The sequence below is a fragment of the Hyperoodon ampullatus genome (assembly GCF_949752795.1).
Source record: "Hyperoodon ampullatus genome assembly, chromosome: 13".
Classification (NCBI taxonomy): Eukaryota; Metazoa; Chordata; class Mammalia; order Artiodactyla; family Ziphiidae; genus Hyperoodon; species Hyperoodon ampullatus.
Genome location: NC_136926.1, coordinates 31,214,963 through 31,241,128, shown reverse-complemented (window position 1 = coordinate 31,241,128; position 26,166 = coordinate 31,214,963). Strand labels below are relative to the sequence as shown.

The 26,166-nt window shown below is 39.1% G+C and overlaps 1 protein-coding gene across 1 annotated transcript; it reads left to right on the top strand.

Moving 5' to 3' along the window:
* On the top strand, nucleotides 1-25,465 carry NDUFV2 (NADH:ubiquinone oxidoreductase core subunit V2; the record flags this gene model as incomplete). Its single annotated transcript, XM_079717926.1, has 8 exons — nucleotides 1-54; nucleotides 6,387-6,452; nucleotides 8,585-8,647; nucleotides 8,735-8,851; nucleotides 11,314-11,482; nucleotides 13,211-13,320; nucleotides 17,976-18,052; nucleotides 25,318-25,465. The coding sequence occupies 8 exons, from the start codon at nucleotides 1-3 to the stop codon at nucleotides 25,409-25,411; spliced, it is 750 nt and encodes a 249-aa protein (XP_079574052.1). The 3' UTR covers nucleotides 25,412-25,465.
* Nucleotides 25,466-26,166: the final 701 nt, after the last annotated feature.

Sequence of the window (26,166 nt, the reverse complement as noted above, 5' to 3'; positions counted from 1 at the left end):
ATGTTCCTCTCCGCTGCGCTCCGGGCCCGTGCGGCCGGCTTCGCCGCCCAGTGGGTAAGGAGGCTCGAATGAGCGCGGGCGCTGCCGTCGCCCTCCCCCTCTGTCCGCGCCTCCTGTTGCAGCGGGCACGCGGGAGCCCAGGGCCCCGGACGGGACCCCGGGCAGCGGCAAGGACACCGCGGCCTTCGCCCTCCTCAGGGAGGCCGCGTCGCCGCGGAGCGAGGGCGTCGGCGGTGCGGCTGCGGCGGGCGCGAGGCCTCCTTCCGGACGGGAGGCGGGAGGGCGGTGCCGGGACCCCCGCCCGCCTAGCAGGCCGAGTCTCTGCGCGGGGCGGCCCCAGGGTCCCCTAGCAGCACTGCCCTTGGCAGGTGGGGAAATTGGCCGAGTGATGGCGTCACCGCGTCCCGCACCCGGAGGACGTCGGGGCCCCTCGCGCTCCTGACATCCAAGCCCGTCTTTAGAAAGGACGTTTACTCTCGGGGTGAAACACCCGTTCGCACTAACTTAACAGAGCGTGTTCCAGAAATGACGAGGATGACGGCGGGGCATTTACCGGAAGGAAAGCAGCCTTTCCCCCAGCAGTAACGTAGAAAGGTTGAATCAGTTTTCGGCAGAAGGGAGGGCGGTGGTGTGCAGTAGCGGAGGATGAGCTCAGGGCCTTGCAGGGAGACCTGAGTTTGGATGGTGGGTGCACCGTCTTTCCACCTTTGTGCCTTTGGGCTCTTATTGTTCTCACTTGGTATCCTCGGCTGTCAAGTGGGAATATTCCAATTTGCAGAGTTTGGTCTTCAATAAGCGCTTGACGTTCTACTGTTACCTGCTGGGCTCCAGGTAACAATGTGGATAATAATAATGACAGGTGACATTCCGTGACTGCCCTTCTAACCAGGCCCTTCTAGCCTTTTACAAATAGTGGGATATCAGAATGACCTAGCAAAAGTCAGGAAAGATGTGAGTAAAGTGGTCTCACCAATAAAGTTCCTTTCCTAAAAGAGAAACCTTTAAGGAAATCATTTACATTTTCAAAGAAATTGCTTATTTTGTTATAATTGCTGCTTTATTAGCTAGCTGCCAATTTCTTCAGCCACAGGCTTTTATTCAGCTTGTCATTGCTTTAAAAATATCCAGAATTTAGTACTGTGTCTAGGGGAAGACACTAATTGTGTGACCTTGAGCCATATTTCTTAATCTCCTTGAGCTCTATTTTTCTTTTCTGTAAAGTGCAGTAATACCTTATTGAGCGATTGTCAAGAATTGCCTAAAAATTATGAAATATGGAGCAATAGCTACTCAGAATAGGTTTATTTCCATCTTTCCTTCAGTAATTGCCCAAAGTTTTCTGTAATGTTGACACCATTTTACAACTCATCACTGCCTCTCTCCCAAGTCACTAATTAGTTTCATAGGGGTGAGAGAGTTGTGGTGGCATTTTCAAGGATTGTGTTTTCAGTTTTAGGATTTTAATTTGGTTTCTTTTTTATAGTTTCTATTTCTATCTTTTCATTTATTGAAGATTTTTTTCTTTCTGTCCTTAAGCACTGTTGTAGCAGTTTTGAAATTGTTTGGTAATCTCCATTGTCTTTTTTCTTGAAAATGGGTTGTTTTCCTTTTTTGTTGTTTTATGTTGAGTGATTCTGGATTGTATCCTGGACATTGTGAATGATGTCATAGAGGCTCTAGATTTTTTTAATTCCTCCAAAGAGTATTTTGTTATAGTTGTTGCAGGCAGGCAATTAACTTGAACTGCAGTCTGGCTCCCTTGTGGGCAGTGGCTCAAATATTGGTCCAGTTCTTTTAGCTGGGCTGTTTGGAGTCTGCCCTGTGTGCCTGCATGTTTGGAGTCAGCCACAGAACTGGGGGCTTCTCCACTCTGGCTTTTCCTTTTCTGGGATTTCCCACTTGCCTATGCCTCTCCTGTGGTTGTCCCAGCCTCTCCTGTGGTACTTCAAGACATTAGGGCTGCAGGTTTTCTCTTGGAGTTTTAGCTGCCCAGCATGGGATAGACTGGGGCCTGCCTTCACAGTAAAAGATGTAAAGAAAAAAAAAAGAACCCTTATGGGCTTCTTCTAAGTCTAGACTCCCTTCACGTGTCTGCTGCATTTGGTTGTTCTTCAGTGCCTTCAGAAAGATTTTTGGTTTTTAATTTTTTAAAAAATATTTTGTCCAGAGTTTATAGTTGTTACCCAGTGGTTTGGCCTGATAATAATCTACTCAGCCGTACTAGAAGTAGAACGTTCTTTGGTGGCATTTTTCTTCCTAAATTTTAAGTTTTGTAGAATGAAATGTTTTCCCATTCCATTAGAGATTCCATTGATTTTGCAGCATCTACATTTTGGCTCTAGGACATTAACTCAGTTCTTTAGATCTAAAGAAAGAGAGAGAGAAGGAGGAAGGAAGGGAGGGAGGGAGGAGGAAAAGTGAGATTAGAGGGCATTTATATTAGTTTTTTTATTGCTGCTGTAACAAGTTACCACAAATTTGGTGACATACACAAATTTATTATCTTACGATTGTGTAGGTTAAAAGTCTGACATGGGTCTCACTTGGCTGAAACCAAGGTGTTGGTAGAGCTACCTTCGTTTCTGGAGATTCTAGGGGAGAACCTGTTTCCTTGGCTTTTCTAGCTTCTAGAAGGTGCCCTTCTTTGTTGGTCCATAGCCCCCTTCCATCTTCAAAGCCAGCAAGGGCAGGTCAAGCTCTCACATACCATTCTGACCCTGCTCTAACTTTGCTCACTCCTCTGCGTTTTAAGAGCCCTTGGGCCCACCCTGATAATCCAGAAAATCTCCCTATTTTTGGATCAACTGATTAGCAACCTTATTTCCATCTGCAACTGTAGTCCTCTTTTGCTGTGTATACTCACATATTCACAGCTTCCCAGGATTAGGATGTGGGTATCTTTGGGGCACCATTATTCTTGCCTGCCACAGCCTTAAACAGTTTAGGGTAAAGAGAAAATGAACACATTTTAAGTTTATACACTGAGGTTCAGTAGGTCACTATTGCACACTACAAACTCAGATCTTTATATTGGAGATGTGAACTCAAGTCTCCAGTGTAAGGATAAAAATAGTATGCTAGGGCTTCCCTGGTGGCGCAGTGGTTCAGAGTCCGCCTGCCGATGCAGGGGACATGGGTTCGTGCCCCGGTCCGGGAGGATCCCACATGTCGTGGAGCGGCTGGGCCTATGAGCCATGGCCGCTGAGCCTGCGTGTCCGGAGCCTGTGCTCTGCAACGGGAGAGGCCACAACAGTGAGAGGCCTGCGTACCGCCAAAAAAAAAAAAAAAAATATATATATATATATATATATATATAAATATATATATATATATATATAAAGTATAATATATAAATATATATATAAGTATAGTGAATCACTATGTTGTGCACCTGAAATAATACTGTAAATCAACTAGACTTCAATTTAAAAAAAATTTGAATTATAAGTAGTCTTTTCCCTACTTAATGGGCCATTTGAATTCAGTTTCACTTTTAGAAGAAAGAAGCATTCTAGGACGAAATCGTCTTAGAACTGGAAAAGAACAACTTAGCTAGGCGGGACTGATTTGAAGAGTAAGCTGAATTCCCCCCCGCCCCCTTAGACTAGAGTCTAGGCTTTTCACTAGACTGGAGTCTAGTTTCTCATTAGACTCTGAAAATGTCTATACTTCAGTGAATTCCAGTTGAATTCACTGAACTCCAAATGAAAATTCAAGAAACTTTTTTTTTTATAAACGAATATAATTTGATAGTGAAGAATTAATAGTGGGTTTCAATTCTAGCTTTTTCAGGGTTTAAGAAGGAAGGGAGAAGACTTAGAGCAGGCAAGTAGTGACAGTGACTCTGTGTTAGTTAGCTAACACAGCACAGTTCTCAAAATGCAGTTTAAATCTTCCATTGTTCAGTTATTAAATGTTTTATCCCCATATATCAGCTAGGCAGATGTAGTAACACTTTAACAGGTTTATAGTATCTTCAGAGATAAGGTTATATAGTACCTGACTGAACCTCAAAATACTTCAATAAGTATATATCCCTGTTTTTACAGATACAGAAATTGACACAGAAAAATTAAGTGGGGCTTCCCTGGTGGCGCAGTGGTTGAGAATCTGCCTGCTAATGCAGGGGACACGGGTTCGAGCCCTGGTCTGGGAGGATCCCACATGCCACGGAGCAACTAGGCCCGTGAGCCACAACTACTGAGCCTGCGCGTCTGGAGCCTGTGCTCTGCAACAAGAGAGGCCGTGATAGTGAGGCCCGCGCACCGCGATGAAGAGTGGCCCCCGCTTGCCACAACTAGAGAAAGCCCTCGCACAGAAACGAAGACCCAACACAGCAAAAATAAATAAATTAATTAATAAACTCCTACCCCCAACATCTTCTTAAAATTTAAGTGACTTGTGCAAGGTTACACGTTAGCAAGTGGCAGCATGGTGATCTAAACCCAGATCTTCCATTAAAAAAAATCATCATCATCATCATCATCTGAAACTCCAGCATTTCTTTCTGTAACTTAACTACTTTTTCCTGACTGTTCTCAATCAGTATGTAGTCTATCTTCAAGGATTTGGACTTTAAAACACTCTATTTTGAGGAGAGAGAGAGAGAGAGAATGTTTGTGTGTGTGTGTGTGTGTGTGTGTGTGTAAATTCACGTGCATATGCAGAATTACAGGTCAGCCAGAGAGTGCCTCAAAATAGATTTTCCAGTATGCCGCTACATAGGCCTCAAGACCAATTTTCAAGATTATCTGTATATTTTTAAGTAAGGTATGTGACATATCCTGGAATAATGAGGAAAGGATCAAAACTGAAGCTATTCTAACTTAGAGATTGGTGGTGTTTATTTTGATATACTGGGAAATTGGAAGGAGAAATAGGATTAACAGTAGATGTTTCATTTTGTACTTGATGAACATTTTGTTTTAAATAAGAATTTTTTTTTCAATTTGTCAATTCATGCTAAAAGAAACCTAGAAAATAGAGAAAAATATAAGAAACAAAATATAAAATAAGAGTTGCTTGTAATCTTGTTAACATCATAATAACAGATAAGCACTTTTAATTGTTAAGGCCATCTAATATTTTCATTAATGTCTATATTGAATATATTGGAATGGTAGTTTATGCTTTTTTGTTTGTTTTGTTTAACCTTGATATTTTCCAGTTATGATTGTGCCACAAACACTTCACCTTGATATTTTCCAGTTATGATTGTGCCACAAACACTTCTTTCTATGTCATTATTTTTAATATTTTTCTTAGCTACATAATATGTAATGTATAATATGTGTGTGTTGTGTGTGTTGCATTTATTTTAAAGGAAATTTTTATCATATATCTCAGACACAAAAAAGCAAAAAGAATATAATAAACATTGTGTATCCATCCACTTGCTGCCTAAGAAAGAAAGCAAAGCCAACACAGTTGAAGCCCCTTTGTGTACCACAGCTGATCAGATTCTCCCTTCCTCCCCCCATTATCCTGAAAATATTTATCACTCCCATATTTTATACCTATGTTTCACATTCTGTACGTGGGTCTTGTTAATTAAAGCAAGTGTTCTGTGTAAACTTATTTATTCAACTGAAATATTATTTGGATCTAGGAAAAAGTTAAATCTGTGATTGTGTTATGTCACTGCTTTTGCTTCCTTGTCTGTTATGTTTGCCTTTGAATTGTCCAGCTCTTTGCTAGTTCCATGCTTTGTTTAATCCAGTGTTCTACCATCTGTGGTTAGTAGAACTCAGAAGTTGGAGGATTTCTGAACAACAGTAGAATTGCTTTTCAGGGAGAGGGTAGAGAAGGTAGAAGTGGGGGAGAAGCAATAAGGCAAAGAGAAACGAAATGCCACATAGGGAGTAATCAAATGGATTCCTTCCAAAGCAATTGAGTATGGTCAATCTGCATAGCATTATAAGAAGCTTTCTGAAACTACTTTTAAGGCTGGAGTTTCTAAACTAACGTAGTAAAGAATTGAAAAGGGGGTGTACATTCAACTCATTTTTACAGAATGAAAACATGCTTATGAAATGAAAGCTATCCAACTTGATTCAGACAAAAGTGAAAGGCAGTAAGTTAATGGTACATTAACTCTGCAGTTGCATGCCAAAAGAATGTAGGAGAAAGGATACGCGACTCAGGAGATTAGGTTGTCATTCTGGTTCTTCCACTGACTCTTGCGTGTTACCTTAGGCAAGTTAGTAACCTTACCTTTGAATCTCCATTTCCTTATATCTCTCCTGAAATAGAGGTGGGCATGGTGTAGTGTGGTAGGCCATATCTCTTAAGATATTCTACTTCTATCAGTTGATTCTATTATTTTAAATTATGGATCTTAAAATTTCATAAGGCTTTTGATTTACTAAACTTTCTTAAAATTTTAGGGAAGACATGTAAGGAATTTGCATAAGACAGCTGTGCAGAATGGAGCTGGAGGAGCCTTATTTGTGGTAAGTAATTACTTAGATTTCTTCAGAATGGAAGGACTTGGAAATTTGGGTGGATACAACACAACATATCTTAAACACCAGTGTCTTTGGTATTTGCTGGCCATTGTGGGAATTTAAACATAGCTAATTGAATTCACTACATTTCAAGAGGTGTAGTTCCAGCTAAACCTCTCAAATTTAAATTGATACCAGCGCAACTCTGGGAATAAGAATTTAGATTATTCCTTGGTGAAATAACTGTGAACCTAACCTGATTTCTTGTCACACTTTAGGTTCTTAAAAATCATTCATGTTGGCTCAGTGAAGATTCTGAGGCTGCAACTTGGGGAATCCCCAAATGGCACTAGCTTGAAACTCATAGATTTTAGTAATACAGCGAACACATTGGCAGTTGGCCTTTATGTTTTTCGTGTCCAGGGTTTCACTACAGGTAGAGGTCGATGAATTCCCTAGCTTGGTTGCACAATTCAGAAAGGCTAAGATATGTATCGCCTTTCTGTGACAAGGTACATTTTTTAGGAATCAATCTAGTGTTTAAAGGCAATTTAGTGGACTTGTATGATGATTTAGAGTTAGTGGTATCATTTTGGAAAATGAATTATTTTTAGGCTGACTCTTAATAAATGAGTTAGCTATACTATTAATAAGTAGAGTCCTGCTTTGTATTTTGTCATCTTTGTCTAAAAACACTCGAGATCATTGTCCAAAGTTTCTGCGTTTTTTCTCTTCTATGTCCTTGAAAAACCAGAACTCTTGAGCGTTAACTTACTAAGGGATTCAGTTCTGTGTTCACCATACATACAAAACATTAATTGATGTAAGTGTTAATCTCAGTGTGACTCATTTGATTTCCTGTTGACATGCCATTTCTTGTCAGTGTTTGAAGAGGGCCTGCTCTTTTGCAGAAGAAATAAAGCTTGCTGTTGGCTAGTTTCTGTTACAGAAAACTAGCTGTTGGCTAGTTTCTGTTGTGTGGGGAAGAAATGGTGCTTTTGTAGTAGAAGGTAGGTGCCTTTGACAATGTGGTACACTCTCTTTTGGAAAAATGCACATATTTTCACACTCAGTATTTTGTGTCTTAGGGACTTCCGTTGTGGTCCAGTGGCTAAGACTGCACTCCCAGTGCAGGGGGCCCGGGTTCCATCCCTGGTCCGGGAACTAGATCCCACATGCTGCAACTAAGAGTTTGCATGCCATAACTAAAGATCGCATATGCCAGGACTTCCCTGGTGGCTCAGTGGTTAAGCCTCCACACTCCCAGTGCAGGGGGCCCAGGTTCGATCCCTGGTCCAGGCACTAGATCCCACATGCATGCCACAACTAAGGAGCCTGCCTGCTGCAACTAAGGAGCCCACATGCCACAACTAAGGAGCCCATGAGCTGCAACTAAGGAGCCGGCCTTTCTCAACGGACCCGACGCAACCAAATAAATAAATAATGATTAAAAAAAAAAAAAAAAGGTCCCGCATGCCACAGCGAAGATCTTGCATGCCGCAACTAAGACCTGGCACAGCCAAATAAATAAATTTAAAAAAAATTTGGGCTCCCTGGTGGCGCAGTGGTTGAGAGTCCGCCTGCCAATGCAGGGGACGTGGGTTTGTGCCCCTGTCCGGGAGGATCCCACATGCTGTGGAGCAGCTGGGCCCATGAGCCATGGCCGCTGGGCCTGCACGTCTGGAGCCTGTGCTCCGCAACGGGAGAGGCCACAGCAGTGAGAAGCCCACGTACTGCAAAAAAAAAAAAAAAAAAATTTGTGTCTTAATTTCATTAGGCTTCCAATAATTGGTAATTTTTTGTAATTAGATTACATTAGAAGATCCTATTCTCTAAGCAAGTTGGATAATGCTTTTTTGGGGTTTTGATCCTAAAGCTACTTCTCGTAACCTATAAAGGATGATTTTGAAAACTTCTAAATTTTTGAATTCTGCTAATATTTTGGTAATCATACTCATCAGATCTGTATTTCATAATTAGTTTAGCCATTCTTCTTGATGCAAGGATAGGTTGATGTATATATCATGTTCGAATTAAAGCGAAGAGACTAGATGAACAGTAGTAGTAAAGTACAAAGTTATTCACACTTTTGAGGGAATTTTGATAATTTTGGAAAACATTTTTTTTCCTTTGTGTAGCACAGAGATACTCCTGAGAATAACCCAGATACTCCATTTGATTTCACACCGGAAAACTATAAGGTATGACTAAATTAACATTATAATTAATTAACAAAATATTTAGTATCTTCCAGATGTATAAAAACAAGTGCTTTTTCTTTGATACAGAGGATAGAGGCAATTGTAAAAAACTACCCAGAAGGGCATAAAGCAGCAGCTGTGCTTCCAATCCTGGATTTAGCCCAAAGACAGAATGGATGGCTGCCCATCTCTGCTATGAACAAGGTACTTCATTTTTGTGTTAGTTCAAAAAGAGGAGAGATTGTGTATAGTAACTTCCTTATGTAGAAATTTCTCTGACATTCATTGATATCAATCCAGGAGTTTGAAGCCCTTTAATCATTTATATGTTTCATAACTCAAATTACATTTATGCTTTCGTTGGTTCCCTTAATAATGCAGAGAACTGAAAGTGTAGAGCTTTTTATCCTTGCAAAAAGTAGTAAAGGCATTATAGTGAAAGAGGCTTTCTTTTTTTCTGTCTTTGAGAGAAATGCCAATAATAATAAAAGATCCCAAATGTGTATAATTTGCTGTCAAGATATTCTGAAAATGAATGTACTGCTTAAACACTAGAATTGCAGAGAAAAGGATCTGCTCACAGCTAATGTGAATCTTTTTAATATTTTGCATCTTTGGCTACAGGCTTTAACAAAAATACATATAATACATGGTATTTACGACACTTGATTATGGCAGCTTGGAATCCACAACCTACAGAAATCTTATGGGTGACCCATTTAAATATGGTTAATATATTCATGCATGTTTTAGGATTCATTTTTTCCTAATAGTGTTTTCAGCAGTAATCCAAATTTCAAGTTTATTCATATCCTAGTAATACAACTACATTTGTATGGTATTATGTTACAGTGTATCATTTACAAAGTGCCATATAAAACCTTATATTATTTGATTCTTGTGAGACTCACATGACTAATAAGCCAGTGTGATATAATGGAAAACATATTTTATTTTGAACTAGAGATCTGATTTTTCTCTGGACTTCCTCATCTGCAATGATGATTTTGAACTAGGTAGAGCTCTTCCAATTATTATATTATGATTTCTAAGTGATAGAGCTGGGACTGAATCATTTCTAATTCTATGCATTTTCTACTTGACTGACTATTGCAGAGATTCTGCTATACTTCATTCTCCTTTTCACTTTCTAAAGTCTAACTATTAGGTTAGACCATTATCATCTTTCTTGAAGTATAGGAATGCCCTCAATTTATCTAATGGAATCCCGGATGCAAATTTTAGATATAGCTCATTGATCTCTTATTTACTTTGTACAGTACTCTAACACTGTTGTGGACCTTTAGTTTTTTGTTTTCTTACTATGAAAAATGTTATAAAGCAAGTTTGGTTGGTACTATACTTAGTAAACATAGGTGCTTATTTTTCTTTTTTTTCCAGTAAATCGCATATATGTTTGGGGGTTTTCTAAATTCCTTACATTATTTTTATAATAGCCAACTTCCTCAATAATGATTTAGATGCGTTTCTAATCATAAATACTTTTTTTTTTTTTTTTTGCGGTACGTGGGCCTCTCACTGTTGCGGCCTCTCCCGTTGTGGAGCGCAGGCTCAGCGGCCATGGCTCATGGGCCCAGCCGCTCCGCGGCATGTGAGATCTTCCCGGACCGGGGCACGAACCCATGTCCCCTGCATCGGCAGGTGGACTCTCAAGCACTGCGCCACCAGGGAAGCCCAATACTTTTTTTTTTTTTTAATTTATGTTTTTAATAATGGTAAGCTTGTTGGGAGTCTTGCTGAGTGTCAAGCTTAGCAGAGCAAAATAAAATAAATGAGAGGGCTTCCCTGGTGGCGCAGTGGTTGAGAGTCCGCCTGCCGACGCAGGGGACACGGGTTCGTGCCCCGGTCCGGGAAGATCCCACATGCCGTGGAGCCTGCGCGTCCGGAGCCTGTGCTCCGCAACGGGAGAGGCCGCAACAGTGAGAGGCCCGCATACCGCAAAAAAATAAAAAAAAGAAATGAGAAACTAATGTGAGAACATTTCAAAAATATTGTCCTGTTCTATTTAGAATTGGATGTATATGTGTGAAAGGCAAGAAATAGCATATAGAGAATAGAATCAAGATTCTTTCCACTTTGAGATTTTTAATGTTACTGTCCCCCTTCCCCCCTCAAAGAAAAGCCCAACCTTACAACAAAAACAAAATCCAGAGGCACATGCATCATTTCCTTAACCATCACTAAGGCATAGGGAGGTGCACAGCAGCAGCCTGGGGGAGCTTTTTCAATTAAACACCAGGACCTTACAATTATTCCATTGGTCAGGCCCCAGTGTGTGTATTTTGAGAGAAATATTCAGACGTATAAGCCTGGTTTAGTATCGCTAAATTAAATTTAGCATACCTACTTTAATCTTGCACAAGTGAGCCGGGATTAGACGTCTTTTGAGAATACATTTCTTTTAGAATCACTGATAAGAGAAAGTTTAATATATTTGTCATTTGAAATGCCATTTAATGAGTTCTTTTTTCATGTCAAAACCTGGATATGTGTATAGTTTTTAAGTGTCAAAATTGAAGGACTTAGCCTTGCAGATATCAGATACAGATATAGTTTCTGCTTTTGAAGAACTTTTTTGGTTTTTACCAAATTGAAGTAATATGCTCAATTAATAAATATTGTAATCATATTTTAAAATATTTTAGGTTGCAGAAGTTTTACAAGTACCTCCAATGAGAGTATATGAAGTAGCAACTTTTTATACAATGTATAATCGAAAGCCAGTTGGAAAGTATCATGTTCAAGTCTGCACTACTACGCCTTGCATGCTTCGTAACTCTGACAGCATACTGGAGGCCATTCAGAAAAAGCTTGGTATGGGACACAGTATATTTATAAATTTTATGAAAAAATAGAGTTGTCTTTTGAGATTTGACCTATTTCTTACCTCTATTTTCAAACTTTTACCACCTTACTGGATCTGTACTTCACGAGTAAATTTTTTTCTTACTGTGTTTGCCCACCATTATTACTTCCTATTTTGTATTCTTTAGTTCTCCTCCTCAAAGCTGAGTTTTCATGTTTTCTTCCGTAACGATTGAGTATGTTTTAAAAGCTTCTCAAAGTTTTAAAGTTTTCATTGTTCAGAAAATTAAGTTTCACTTGTTGTGTGATGATAGCATGTGGCACATAAAGAAGTGACTATATCATTCTTGTATCCTTCCAAACAAGACTTGGAACAAATAAGATACGAGAATAGGACTTCCCTGGTGGTGCATTGGTTAAGAATCTGCCTGCCAATGCAGGGGACAAGGTTCGAGCCCTGGTCTGGGAAGATCTCACATGCCGCAGAGCAACTAAGGCCATGCACCACAACTGCTGAGCCTGTGCTCAAGAGCCTGTGAGCCACAACTGCTGAAGCCTGAGTGCCACAACTACTGGAGCCCACGTGCCTAGAGCCTGTGCTCCACAGCAAGAGAAGCCACCGCAATGAGAAGCCCGAGCACCACAACGAAGAGTAGCCCCCACTCACGGCAACTAGAGAAAGCCCGCATGCAGCAACGAAGACCAATGCAGCCAAAAATAAATAAATTTATTTTAAAAACAAAAATGATACTAGAATAGGAAGAATGCTTCAGGAAGGGAAATTTGGAATAAGATGTTATTACAATTATACTCCAATAAAGATGTTTAAAAAAAGAAAGATGTTATTACAGTAGCATTCACAGAATTAAAAGGGCATTTTACTATAAAAAACTGCCATTGCTGCATTTATCACTGTACATATCAAATGAAGTAAAAGGAGGTGTCTCTTAATTTTGTTGTTACTTGCATGTTGTAAAAATAGTTGGAGAGTATAGAAGTATGTAAGACAGAAGTGTGAAGTCTGCTCAAAATCCTACCCACCCATCTCCGAGGTACAAATTCTGATAACAATTAGGTATATTAGTTTTAGATTTTATGTTTTAATTATTTTCATTATTACATACATAAATGTAATATGTCTGTTTGTTTTTGCACTTGATTTTGGCTATAATATGTATGCCTCATTTTTCTATTATAAGTTAAATTATTCTGCAATTACTTTCATGTGTACAACATGTCTTTGCATACTTGTCCAATTGTACACGAAGGTTGTTTACAAGTAGTAGAATTGCTGGGTCAGATTTTACTATATTTTGCTAAAATGCCTTCCCTAAAGATATGAGAGTACCTATATTCCTTACATTCTTAATGATCTTTGACATTAGCTGTTTTCTGAGTCTTTGCCCATCTGATAGTATGACTGATTTTAGTAGGTTAATTATCATGATCAAAATGAAGATAATATGGTCTGATGCACTGTTATGTAACAACAAACACTGGAGATGAGTCCTCTGAAATTTGTTTTTAAAGGAACAAGTCCACTTAAATCCTTGAATGTTCTATAATAACTATACAGAGTTGTTTAAGAAATTTAATGCTCTTGAATACTTTTTATATGCCTCTGTAAATACTTTTTATATATATGCTTTTTATGTTGGTTTTTTTTTTTTTGGTTCTTAAACTATATTGCAATTAAAATATAACCTGGTCCTTACCAGTGCTTATTTATATTTTTAGGAATAAAGGTTGGAGAGACTACACCTGACAAACTTTTCACTCTTATAGAAGTGGAGTGTTTAGGGGCCTGTGTAAATGCGCCAATGGTTCAAATAAATGACAACTACTATGTGAGTATTTACTTAATATAAAGTTGTATGATGTTATATTTAAAATATTTTAAACATTTGGTTTCTTGTCATGTGGATGTTGGTTTCTGAATTATTCATTTAGAAGAAAGTGTTGGCATAAATATCTAGAAGGTTTCTTTTTTCCTGGTTTCCAAACTTTATTAAAAATCAAAGAATAGAAAAACTTTACATAAAATATGTCAGTTTTAGCTTCCACATTGTTGTCCACCAGAATGTTTTAAAAAAATTATTATCATTAAACATTTTTGAATTTAACTCCAGGAGATAATGACACATTTTAAAAACTTTTAAATAGGGGCTTCCCTGGTGGTGTAGTGGTTAAGAATCCGCCTACCACTACAGGGGACGCAGGTTCAAGCCCTGGTCTGGGAAGATCCCACATGCCGTGGAGCAACTAAGCCTGTGCACCCCAACTACTGAGCCTGCGCGCTAGAGCCTGCGAGCCACAACTACTGAGCCCGCCTGCCACAACTACTGAAGCCCGTGCGCCTAGAGCCCGTGCTTCACAACAAGAGAGGCCACTGCAGTGAGAAGCCTGCGCGTCGCAACGAAGAGTAGACCCCGCTCGCCACAACTAGAGAAAGCCTGCACACAGCAACAAAGACCCAACGTGGCCAAAAGTAAATAAATAAAAATTTAAAAATCTTTTAAATAATGAAAAATTTAATAATTTACATATAAATACAGAAAGTAACCACCAAGGCTTAATAGATAATAATATTTTGCCACACTTGCTTTAGGTATTATAATTTTTATCATTATTATACACAGAAATAAACTATAGGTGAGGGTAAACCTCCCCCACCCCTATTCAAAATCCTGTTCTTTTCCTTTCATTCCCAGAGATAACCACTATCATATATTTAGTGTTTTTCCTATACATGTTTTTTAAACTTTCAAAATATATGTATCTAGGCATGCTAATAATACTATATTGTGTGTTTTAAAAATTTGACAGAGATTGTATCATACCTCTAAGAACTGCTTTAGCCATATCTCAGAAGTTTTTTTTTTTTTAAAGGAAGTTATTTTGTTTATTTATTTATTTATGGGTACGTTGGGTCTTCGTTGCTGTGCGGGCTTTCTCTAGTTTTATTGAGCGGGGGCTACTCTTCGTTGCAGTGTGTGGGCTTTTCACTGCGGTGGTTTCTCTTGTCGCGGAGCACGGGCTCTATGTGCGCGGGCTCAGTAGTTGTGGCTCGTGGGCTCTAGAGCACAGGCTCATAGTTGTGGCGCACGGGCCTAGTTGCTCCGCTGCATGTGGGATCTTCCCAGACCAGGGCTGGAACCCATGTCTCTTGCATTGGCAGGTGGATTCTTAACCACTGAGCCACCAGGGAAGCCCCTCACAGTTCTTTTTTTAAAAAAATATTTATTTATTTATTTATTTATGGCTGTGTTGGGTCTTGGTTATGGCCTGTGGGATCTTTTGTTGCAGTGTGTGGGCTTCTCTCTGGTTGTGGCGCACGGGCTCCAGAGGGAGTGGGCTCAGTAGTTGCAGCGCATGGGCTCTCTAGTGGCACGGGCTCCAGAGCACGTGGGCTCTGTAGTTGTGGCATGTGGGCTTAGTTGCCTTGCTCCATGTGAGATCTTAGTTCCCCAACCAGGGATCAAACCTGTGTCCCCCACATTGGAAGGTGTATTCTTAACCACTGGACCACCAGGGAAGTCCCATTACAAGTTTTGGTAAGTAATATTTTTATCATTTAGTTCTAAATAATTTAAAATTTGCATTTTGATTTCTTCTTTGACCTATGTTTTTTAGAAGTGTTCTTAATATCCAAGTGTGTGGAGTTTTCTAGTTATCTTTTTTTAATTGCTTGCTACCCTGATTATATCATGGCTGTCATTCATAATATCTTGTTAGTTCATAATTCTTAGAAGTTTGTTTATGGAAATTCTTTTAAGGCCTGTGTTGAAGGTAGATACTTCAAGAAGGGATTGACTTTGCTTCTTTCTTGATCCTGGAAATACTACTGGCCCAAAAGAAATCCCCTCTTCTTATATCCTCCCCTCTTCTTCCCCTAAAGTGTAAGGTTCCAGAGTAGCAGGGTTTTTTTGAGGGACAGTTTTAATTTCTACTTTTCCCTTACACTGAGGGTATAGCTTTTGGGGGTCTCAGCTTTACGTGGTTTGGATGACCTCCTGTGTCCTGGAGATTTGTCCCTTGCCCCTCTAGGCTATGAAACCGTGAAGCCACATTTGTTTTGCTGTTCCACTGTCTCCCTAAGTTTTCATTGAGCTTTTGGCCTCTGGGTATTTTTTTCTTGTCAGTGCCTTGACATTGATAAAATTTTAAAGTTTTAAAAAAAATTGAATCCAGCATTGTTAGTTGTTACAATAGGACATTCAGTCAGGATAGCTGGACTGCCATAATGCCTGTAATGGAAATCTACAGTTTTTTTTTTTAATGAAGATGAAATTGGACTTCTTTGGCATTTTACATTTCTAGGATGTTTTTATTACCTATAGGGGTTTTCTTCATTTTAATGATGGTGATTCAAATTTCTTACCTTCTCTTTCTCATACTTAAAAAAAAATTCCTTTAAAAATATGGCGATAACTTACCCTTTTCCCACATTTCTGCAATTTACTCATAATCATGAGGATCTTAATTTAAGCAGGAATTAGACAGTCAAGGCTTTATATGAAGCACTATATGTCTAAATATAGTAGACTGTAGATTTATGCAAGAGATTCAGTTAGTAGTGGTATGGTCTTTGGTGAGGCAGTTAACTTTTTTACTATTTATTTATTTTTGGCTGCATTGGGTCTTCGTTGCTGCACGCGGGCTTTCCTTAGTTGCGTCGAGCAGGGGCTACTCTTTGTTGCGGTGTGTGGGCTTCTCATTGCGGTGGCTTCTCTTGTGGAGCACAGGCTCTAGGTGTGCGGGCTTCGGTAGTTGTGGCACATGGGCTCTAGAGCACGGGCTCAGTAGTTGTGGCCCACGGGGTTAGTTGCTCTGTGGCATGTGGCATGTTCCCGGACCAGGGCTCGAACCGGTGTCCCCTGCATTGGCAGGCGGATTCTTAACCACTGCGCCGCCTGGGAAGCCGGAGGCAGTTAACTTTTATGGATCTCAGCTGACCAGTGGATAATATGAAATAGTCACATAAACTGTGATTGGATACCTATTAGAGAGAAATATTAAATACATTTTGAGGATGGTTGGGTAGCTTTGAATATGGTCTTGACATTTGATTTTATTAAGGAATTATTATTGTTAGTTGGGTGTGGTAATGACATTGTGTTACTTAAGAACATTTAAAAATGTTCTGGGAGTTCCCTGGCGGTCCAGTGGTCAGGACTCTGGGCTTTCACTGATGTGGCCTGGGTACAGCCCCTGGTCAGGGAACTAAGATCCCACAAGCTGTGTGCAGTGAGGCCAAAAAAAAAAAAAAGTTCTTAGGAGATGCCCGCCCGCTGTGGTTATTAGGGGTGAAGTGTCATGATGTCTGCAACTTGCTTTTAAATGTTCAGCCAAAAAAAAAAAAAATGAAACTGAAAGGCATATGTGTACATAATTCAGATATGGTAAGGAATTTGGTTATTCATGTATACTTTTCAAATTTTCATAATAAAGAGTTGGGGGAGATAAAATCATTAGGTGAGTTTAAAGATTCCTTCTAGTTTTGAGGTTCTGAGCATCTGTTGCACCTAAGCAGTTCTTATTTTTATAAATGTTTATTCTATATTAAAGGGCTTCTATGAGGCTATAGGCATTGAATATACAGTACTGAATCACGATTTCTCTAGCATAGTACCAGGGTCCTAAAAACATTTTCTTAAGTACGTAACAGTTTGGGAGGGGTAGAGGGGATATAATGTAGTTTAGGCACTTCTATTAGTTTAATCTTGCCCCATTCTGTTTTGACTGTCTTTTGACTAAACCTAGGGTGCAGCCAGGGGTAGGGGTGTGTCTGTGTGTTTTAATTGTATTTGTTATTTTAAATAACAACCCTTGAGTTAAGAATTTTACACAGGTGCATAGTGTACAAAATACAAAGCTGCTCTGGTTGAAACGGGGATTGGAGGGTCAGGATTATTAAAATAAATGTGTCCAAAATAAGTTTTTTATTTTTCCCTTCGAAAATTAAGTGAAGTTTGCAACAGGGTGAATTTCACCTGGGAAATAAAGAAGATATCACTAGGGTATTAGATCTTTAGCTTAGGGATAGATACTAGGCATCTACTTTTTATGACTGCTGGTGCTAATTACTATTTGCATCTCACTGATTCTTCAAGGACATAGCATTTGTTGAGCATGTGCATGGCAGTGTTCTATTTTATTTTCTCTTTTAATCCTCAAAACGCTCTGAAGTCAGTTTATGAATGAAGAAACAAGTTTGGGGAAGCTGAGTAATTTCTCTCAGATTTCTGGCTAGTAAGTGTTGGGACTGCAGCTCAAGTGCAGAACTATCTCCCTTCAAAGTGCTACTTTGTGCTGCCTCTTCAGCTGCAGCTCCTATTGCTATTGCATTTAGCAGGACAGACTATGTATAGGAGTTACTCAGTTGTTGCTGCCTTGGTAACTAACTTGTGAGCTGAGACAGACAGTAAACTGTTATTAGGGATTTACACTGATTTTGAGGTAGGATGTAATTTTAATATGACTATTTTACTTTTTTTTCTAGGAGGATCTGACACCTAAGGATATTGAAGAAATTATTGATGAACTCAAGGCTGGCAAAATCCCCAAACCTGGGCCAAGGTATCCTTTTATTTCTTTTTAATAAATTTTAATGGCTTAACCTAAGTTAGTCTTTCATGTAGACTTAATTTTAAAATTTTAAACCCTAAGTCCACAGGTGTTTTCAGGAGCCTTGAATACTATCTAAATCAACTTGTCATTTAAAGCAATGGTTTTTTCCCCCATCCAAAACCCTATCAGATAATCATCTGGTATCTACTTGGATGTTATAAAGAAGGGAAATGTACTGCAAATAGAAATCTATTTCATTGTTTAAAAGTGCATACTGCCAGAATTTGACCCAAAGTCTGTCTTCCCTCTGATTTCCACCTAAAGGTCCAAAGGTTCTGTCCTTTGAACAAACACAAGATAATTTTTATCTCTCTTCCAAATGCCGGCTCTTTAGTTACTTGAAATAGCTATCTCATCTTCCCCATATCTTTTCTCAGATTTAATATCCACAGTTGTTTCATTGTTTTTCCTTATATGACTTAGTTTTGGTCTCCCTCCTTGGCAGGTCTTCTGGTTGGCTAATGAGTTTCTTAATGTGACACTTAAACTAATCACAGTATTTGAGATATGTACTTAGCATGTGGGGCATTGTGGGACTGTCTTCTTTATTCCAGACATCATGCTTATAATAATGCAGCCTAATTACATCAATTCTTACTTCAGATACATTACACCATTAAATTGTACTTACAGTCAGTTAGAATGCCTAGATCTTTTTCAACTTAAACATTGTTTTATCCAGGCTACTCCCATCCTGCAGTTGTGTTACTAACTGCAGTAATTAGTAACTACTAATTACTCCTCATTCAGTTATGAACCTGAACTTTTGCTGCTAAACAAATCCCTATTCCTTATCTAAGCGTTCACATTACTTAAAATTCTCTCAATACTAGCAATGTTTGCATGGTTTTATACAGTTATATTCCCTTTGTATTTTTTCTGCTTATGTCATATAAAATTTTCCTTGTCGCAATAAATATATAGGTTTTAAAGGCCATATAGTATTCTAATGTATTGCGAGAACTATGATGTGCTCTTTATTACCCTGCTTTAAAATATATTTTCCTTCTTTTTGTTACAAACGATTCCCTGAGGTTGAATTACTAGGTCAAGAGGGTATGCATGGTTCTGTAGTCTGCAAGAAGTACTGAGAATTACTCCCTCATTGTTCTGGCCGACTAATAACCCTACCTAATAAGAAAAAGAGGTCAGTTCAGGATAACTTAAGTTTAGTAAAGGCAAGCTGGCCCCTAAAAAACATACACTTCTTTCAACACTTGAATTTGCTTAAAGAGGTTTGGCATTCTCTTCCTAGTTCCTCACTTACTTGGGCTACACTGAAAACATTTTTTAGGAATAAAACATTTCCACTGTGCAGAATTAGTCTCCTTTATGGAGGCTACTGAAGTGAAACCTTTTGTCATTTAACATTACAGTAATTCTCTTAGCCACTGGTCCTGTCCCTTACTTATCCTTGCTTCAACTGTAGCCTCCCCTTGCCCAAAAACAAAAGTTCATAATATTTTTCACAAACTTTAGCTATGTATTTAGGACTCAGATGTTTTAAAATAAGTTCGTGCTACTCTTGTATTTGTACTTAAACCCGTAATACTTCTTTCAACTTTAGGGTACTTTGTTTTAATATCTCAGGTGCACATTTCCTTGTGAAATCCACTTGGTTTCTTTAAATGTCCCCTTTTTTTCTGATTAGGTATTGTTTGTAATTCTGTAGTCACACTTTTGGAGCTTAGACCCTCCTCCTTCCTTTCTTGTGAACTTTGTGATTTATCGATGACAACATTAATCCAGCATTAAATCTCCTGCCGCACAGACAGATAGTTGCTTTGTCTACTTTATTGTATTCCCTCAGCACTCATTTGTTTCACAAATATTTCTGGATATGTGCTGTGTGCCAGTCACTATTTTAGGTTGTGCATACAAATTATGAACAAGGTAAAGTCGTCATATATTTTATATTCTAGTGATGGAGAGAGACAACTAGTGTAATACCTGAATAATAAATGCTAGGAGGAAAATAAACAGGTTAGGGGATGGAGGATGACTGGAGGTAAATTTAGTCAGGTGAGGCCTTTCTGAGGTGGTGAATTAATGACCTGAATGATAAGCCCAAAGGAACCATGTAAAGAGCTGGAGGAACAATGTTGCAGAGGGAGAGGAAAGAGGAGGTATTAAGGTCCTGAGGAAAAATAAGATGACAGTATGGTTGAAGTGAGTGATCAAGGAGGAAAGTGGTGAAGAGGTCGGAGAGGTAGGTAGAGGCCCAGGTAAGCAATTTGGGTTGAATCCCAAGTATAAAAAGCCGTTGGAGTGTTTTCAGTAGGGAATATGTGTGATCTTGTTAAAATTATTGTCGTAGTTGCTGTGTAAAGAATAGTTTAAAATTTAGTGGATGTTGTAGGGCAGAGGAATTATGAATGATTTCTAGCTTTTTAGTCTGAGCACCTGTGATTCCTTTAACTAAAATGAAGAAGATTTGGGGTAGGGCAAGTTTGGGGAAGAAAAGTCACTTTGTTTTGGACATGCTACTTAGCATGTTTGAGATGCCTACTTAGACATCCATGGTAGAGTGCTGAAAGGTTAGATATGAGCTTGGGATTTAGGGAATACATTAGGGCTGGAAATATGAATTGGGGATTCATTAGTTATTATAGATGGTATTTAAAACCATGTCTGGATGAGATTACCAGGGGTGAAATTAAGAGTTTGTTGTTGGGGCTTCCCTGGTGGCGCAGTGGTTGAGAGTCCGCCTGCCGATGCAGGGGACACGGGTTCGTGCCCCGGTCTGGGAAGAGCCCACATGCCGCGGAGCGGCTAGGCCCGTGAGCCATGGCCGCTGAGCCTGCGCGTCCGGAGCCTGTGCTCCACAACAGGAGAGGCCACAACAGTGGGAGGCCCGCGTACCTCAAAAAAAAAAAAAAAAAAAAAAAAAAAAAAGAGTTTGTTGTTGTTTTCAATACAGGAGATACTATAACATTGTATTTTAACATTAATAAACAGGAACTAAGTACCACAGTAAAGCATTTTCGACATCTAATAATAATAGGGATGGTGCTTATCAGTAACTGTAAATAGTTCTTCAATGTGATTTTTTTGACAGTGTTCTAGATTTGAGCCAAAGACTTTAAGAATTACTGGTTTCTTGGGGCTTCCCTGGTGGTGCAGTGGTTGGGAGTCCACCTGCCGATGCAGGGGACACGGGTTCGTGCCCCGGTCTGGGAAGATCCCACATGCCGCTGAGCGGCTGGGCCCGTGAGCCATGGCTGCTGAGCCTGCGCGTCCGGAGCCTGTGCTCCGCAACGGGAGAGGCCACGGCAGTGAGAGGCCCGTGTACTGCAAAAAAAAAAAAAAAAAAAAGAAAAAAGAATTACTGGTTTCTCAACCTATTTCCTACGTATCACCTCTTATTTAAAAAGCTGATATAGGGAATTCCCTGGTAGTTCAGTGGTTAGGACTCTGCGCTTCCACTGCAGGGGGCACGGGTGGTCAGGGGACTAAGATCCTGCATGCCATGCGGTGCGGCCAAAAAAAAATTTTTTTTAATAAATAAATAGTCGAAGATAAATCTATTCAGTTTTCAGTAATTGCAGAGCATCCATCAGTGGTGTATGTAAAGAGTGTATCTGGACATGGTAGTTCAGAATGTCTTCCCAGCATATGAAAATAAGAACTTCCCCAAGTTAATTTCTTGGCTATTGAGAGAGACTGTGATGATAGCAGTAACCAAAATAGTTATAGCTGTTCTTTAAATTAACCAAAGCTGGCTACTGCTTTTTTATTAGTATTTTTATAATAAAGCCCTCTGATTAAATATTTGAAATAGGTGCTAGTTGTGAGTCTTTGAGTAATTCGAGAAATTAAACTGGTTCGGTGGTAACTGATTTCTGAGTACCACTATCAGGTGTACTTTGGCCAAAATTGGTAAAGATTGCTCTCTCTTTGTGGTTCAAAACTGCTTTATTATTATTTTGGTAAATGATGGCTAGAAAGAAAAAAACTGATGGTAAGACAACATTCTTTCTTTTGACATTTATAAATATTTGTGTGCTAGAGATTCTTTTTTTTTTAATTTATTTTTGGCTGCGTGGGGTCTCCATTGCTATGTGCGGGCTTTCTCTAGTTGTGCAAGCTGGGGCTGCTCTTCATTGCGGTGGCTTCTCGTTGCGGAGCACGGGCTCTAGGACACGTGGGGTGTAGAGCGCAGGCTGAGTAGTTGTGGTGCATGGGCTTAGTTGCTCCGTGGCATGTGGGATCTTCCTGGACCAGGGATCAAACCTGTGGTCCCATTCATTGGCAGGCGGGCTCTTAACCACTGCACCACCAGGGAAGTCCCTAGAGATTGTTCTTATTTTCAATTAAAGTACTGAACATAACTTCTAAACCTGCTTTCAATTACTAATTAATAGATAGAGGTTGTTTTTTAGTATGGATTATCTAGAACTAATTTTAAATCCAACTTGAATTATTCATATTTAGTTTTATAAAGATATTTTAAAATTTACAGAATTCTGTGGAGTACAGATAACCTCTGAGGTGTTTAAAAGTATAGATAGGCTACAAAGTATATATACAAAAGATATAGGTGATTGATGATAAACTCTAGACAGTAAAGTCACTGGTTTTTTTATACTAAATGTAGGGGCAGTGGTGCATATATCTCAGTAATATTAAAAAGATAAGCACTAAACTTTCATAAAGCAGCTTTTAAGAAGTACTTTTTTTCTTTTTAATAAATTTATTTGTTTTTGGCTGTGTTGGGTCTTAGTTTCTGTGCAAGGGCTTTCTCTAGTTGCGGTGAGTGGGGGCCACTCTTCATCACAGTCCGTGGGCCTCTCACTGTCGCAGCCTGTCTTGTTGCGGAGCACAGGCTCCAGACGTGCAGGCTCAGTAGTTGTGGCTCACGGACCTAGTTGCTCTGCGGCATGTGGGATCTTCCCAGACCAGGGCTCGAACCCGTGTCCCCTGCATTGGCAGGCAGATTCTCAACCACTGCGCCACCAGGGAAGTCCAAGAAGTACTTTTTTTAAGCCATAAAAAATGTACAGAAAGGCCAAGCTTTCTAGAATGCAAATGAGTTAAAATGATTACTGTGCAAGTAGTGTTGGAATGGCTAAAAAACCAGATTTACCTTTTGAATTGTAATGAAGAGAACAAGGTAATTAATAGATGGTATTTTAAGCATATCGGGGAAATCATTTTTTGTTATTTATTGCGTGAAAATCTGGGTGTAAATTGTGGCTGTTGGGTGAATGGGTGGGGCTAGATCATGGCCTCTCTAGGGTTCTGAAGCATGTTTATAGATAAAGTGAGGGGGAAAGTAACATGATTAGTAGATTAAACCAAGTTTGTAGGCTTTACTGGAGTATTTTACAGCCTTTGTAGTATTTTAATGTGCATTTTGTGAATGGTGGGGGCAGAGGAAAGTTTGCAGGCAGGCATAACAGAGGACTGGAACCCCCTTTTTCCCCCTAAAGTATGTTATGGGATGGTAATTTCGTGGAACAAACTTTAGGAAACTGGACCAGATTATTCTTAAAGTTACTTTCTTGTATAAAATTCCATAATCTGCATGTGAAGAGCTCATGCAGTATACATGATTAATTCTATTTACTGTTCCAGAAACTTCAGTTTTTTAATCTTCCTAAGTTGATCCTTTGTGTTGGTAAAGAGGGTAGCTGAGGGCTTCCCTGGTGGAGCAGTGGTTGAGAGTCCGCCTGCCGATGCAGGGGACACGGGTTCGTGCCCCGGTCCGGGAAGATCCCACATGCCACGGAGCGGCTAGCCCTGTGAGCCATGGCCGCTGAGCCTGCGCGTCCAGAGCCTGTGCTCCGCAACGGGAGAGGCCACAACAGTGAGAGGCCCACGTACCGCAAAAAAAAAAAAAAAAAAAAAGGGTAGCTGAGCTTAAATCACAAGAGTAAAGGAGAAGAAAGAAAGGTCCTCCAAAATTGATTAATTTCATTATTTCATTGGTCGTCAAAGAGCAGCAAGGGTACCTGTGCTACCAGTTAACATAAAAAAAAAATTACAAAGCAAAATACTGTTTATTAAAACTAAATATCATTTTGCTACTTACCCTAAAACTTTAATTTTAGGCTGTAACAGATAGTACAGTAACTGCTTTTTTACCTGGTTTTCATAGTGAACCTATAGTGCAAATATATTAACTAATTTCTGACTTTGTAGATATTCTTTATTATAATACACTACTTAGTTACTTGCATTATGTAATGTAATAGCTTAAAAGATCTTATAAATGACTATGGTGTCATTTTCCTGTCCCCTCAACAAATGATTTTCTAGGGCTCTAAAAATAGACTTATAAGATTGATGACAGAATGTGGAGGGCAAAGCCAGAGGGAATAAAATGATTTAATTGAATAAGTTCTTCAGCTGAAATCTGTGGCAGGAACAAGGTAAATGAGCAAAGCCAGGAAATAGAAGGGTGAAACAGGAGTAGGTGCTGAGCTAGGCTCTAGCAACAGAGGTCAGACAGGGCAGAGGTTGAGCCTGAACGATTACCTGGGAAAGTATGTGTGGTGGTGAAAAGAAGACAGGTTCATTTACCTCTGCACTGCCTCCCTTCATAGAACTATAGGAGGACCTGTTCATGTTTTCTCTGTAGCCACCCTGATCTGGAACCTGTTTTTGAAAAATTAATATAAATAATTTAGCCTTTAAAAACAAAAATACAAACGGATTTTGTCTTTACTGATTCTAAGGGACATCCTCCCAAATCTTCAGATCTCTCAAGGAATACAGTTTTTGCGACAGTGGATCTCAGTCAAAATAAAATTCAAATATAAAAAGAATAAATGTAGTGCTCTAATTTATTAAAACATGCTTTTTTAAAATGTCCTCTGGGGCTAGGTTATTTTGCTGTAGTTCTTAGCTATGATCTTTGGGCAGATGCTGCATCATCCCAAGCCTTGGTTTCTGTATATGTAAAATATTTTGGCCAGTGTCCCTTGTCTCATGGTATTGTTGTAAAGATTTAATGAGCCAGTGATGTATGTACACTGCTCAGTAAGTGGGAACTAGTATTAGTATTATTTTTGTATTTTTCATATTTCATATTTTTATGTCAGTTTATATTTAACCTTAGGAAGAGAAAATCTTGTGGCAGTTGTAATGTTTGGATTAAATAATCCATGCTAGTTCTCTGAGGAGAAATAGTTACTTAACTGAGCTCTTGTGAGGTAACAGTTATAAATGGTCATCATTAGCAGTCAATTTAATGTTACTTTTCCTTTCAGGAGTGGACGCTTCTCATGTGAGCCAGCTGGAGGTCTTACCTCTTTGACTGAACCACCTAAAGGACCTGGCTTTGGTGTGCAAGCAGGCCTTTAATTTATATTCAACTGTAAATATGTCACTGGAGGAATAAAATATGAATCTCCTATCTATCTACATAGACTTTTTATATTATTTGTTCATTTCCATCTGTGTACACCTTGCTTGTAACCTAGCAACTTGCAGCAGTAAGTGCCATGTCAGAACTTAAGAGCACCATTTTAGTCGTCTGCTGTCTTTGGCTAACTATGAACACATTATTCCATAAGCTAGTTAACAGTTATTTCAACATTACCCATTTTCAACTGTCCCGTCACTTTTATCAGTAATATTAGGTTATTGTGAAGTAAAAATTCTGTCAAATTTCAAATACATTTTGCTCTCCCATCTTTAGCCATAGCCAAGTCTTAAGTTAATACGATCTTTCTATAAACTTTGTCAGTATTCTCTTTAAACATTTTTATATTTACAGCACACCATTGTTAACTGTAATTTCAACTGGTAAGTGACATATCAAGCGACTGTAGGTGTAACGAGGATAGGGTAGTTGCCTCTAGAAGTACTATTTATCATTTTTAAAGGAGGGTACAAAATACTTTGATATTATCCTTGGCTATTCTGACCCTGCAAGTATACAAAAACTAAGTGGGGGAAGAAACTGGAAGTGTAACTTGAGTTGGAAGGTTCAGTGGATATGGGAAATATACTCCTCAGCTGAATGCATATTATGACTTGAAAGAAAGAATAAAACCCTTTGTATATAATATCCAGTTCAAGAAACTAGCTATGAGTTTTGCAAGCTGGAATAAAAA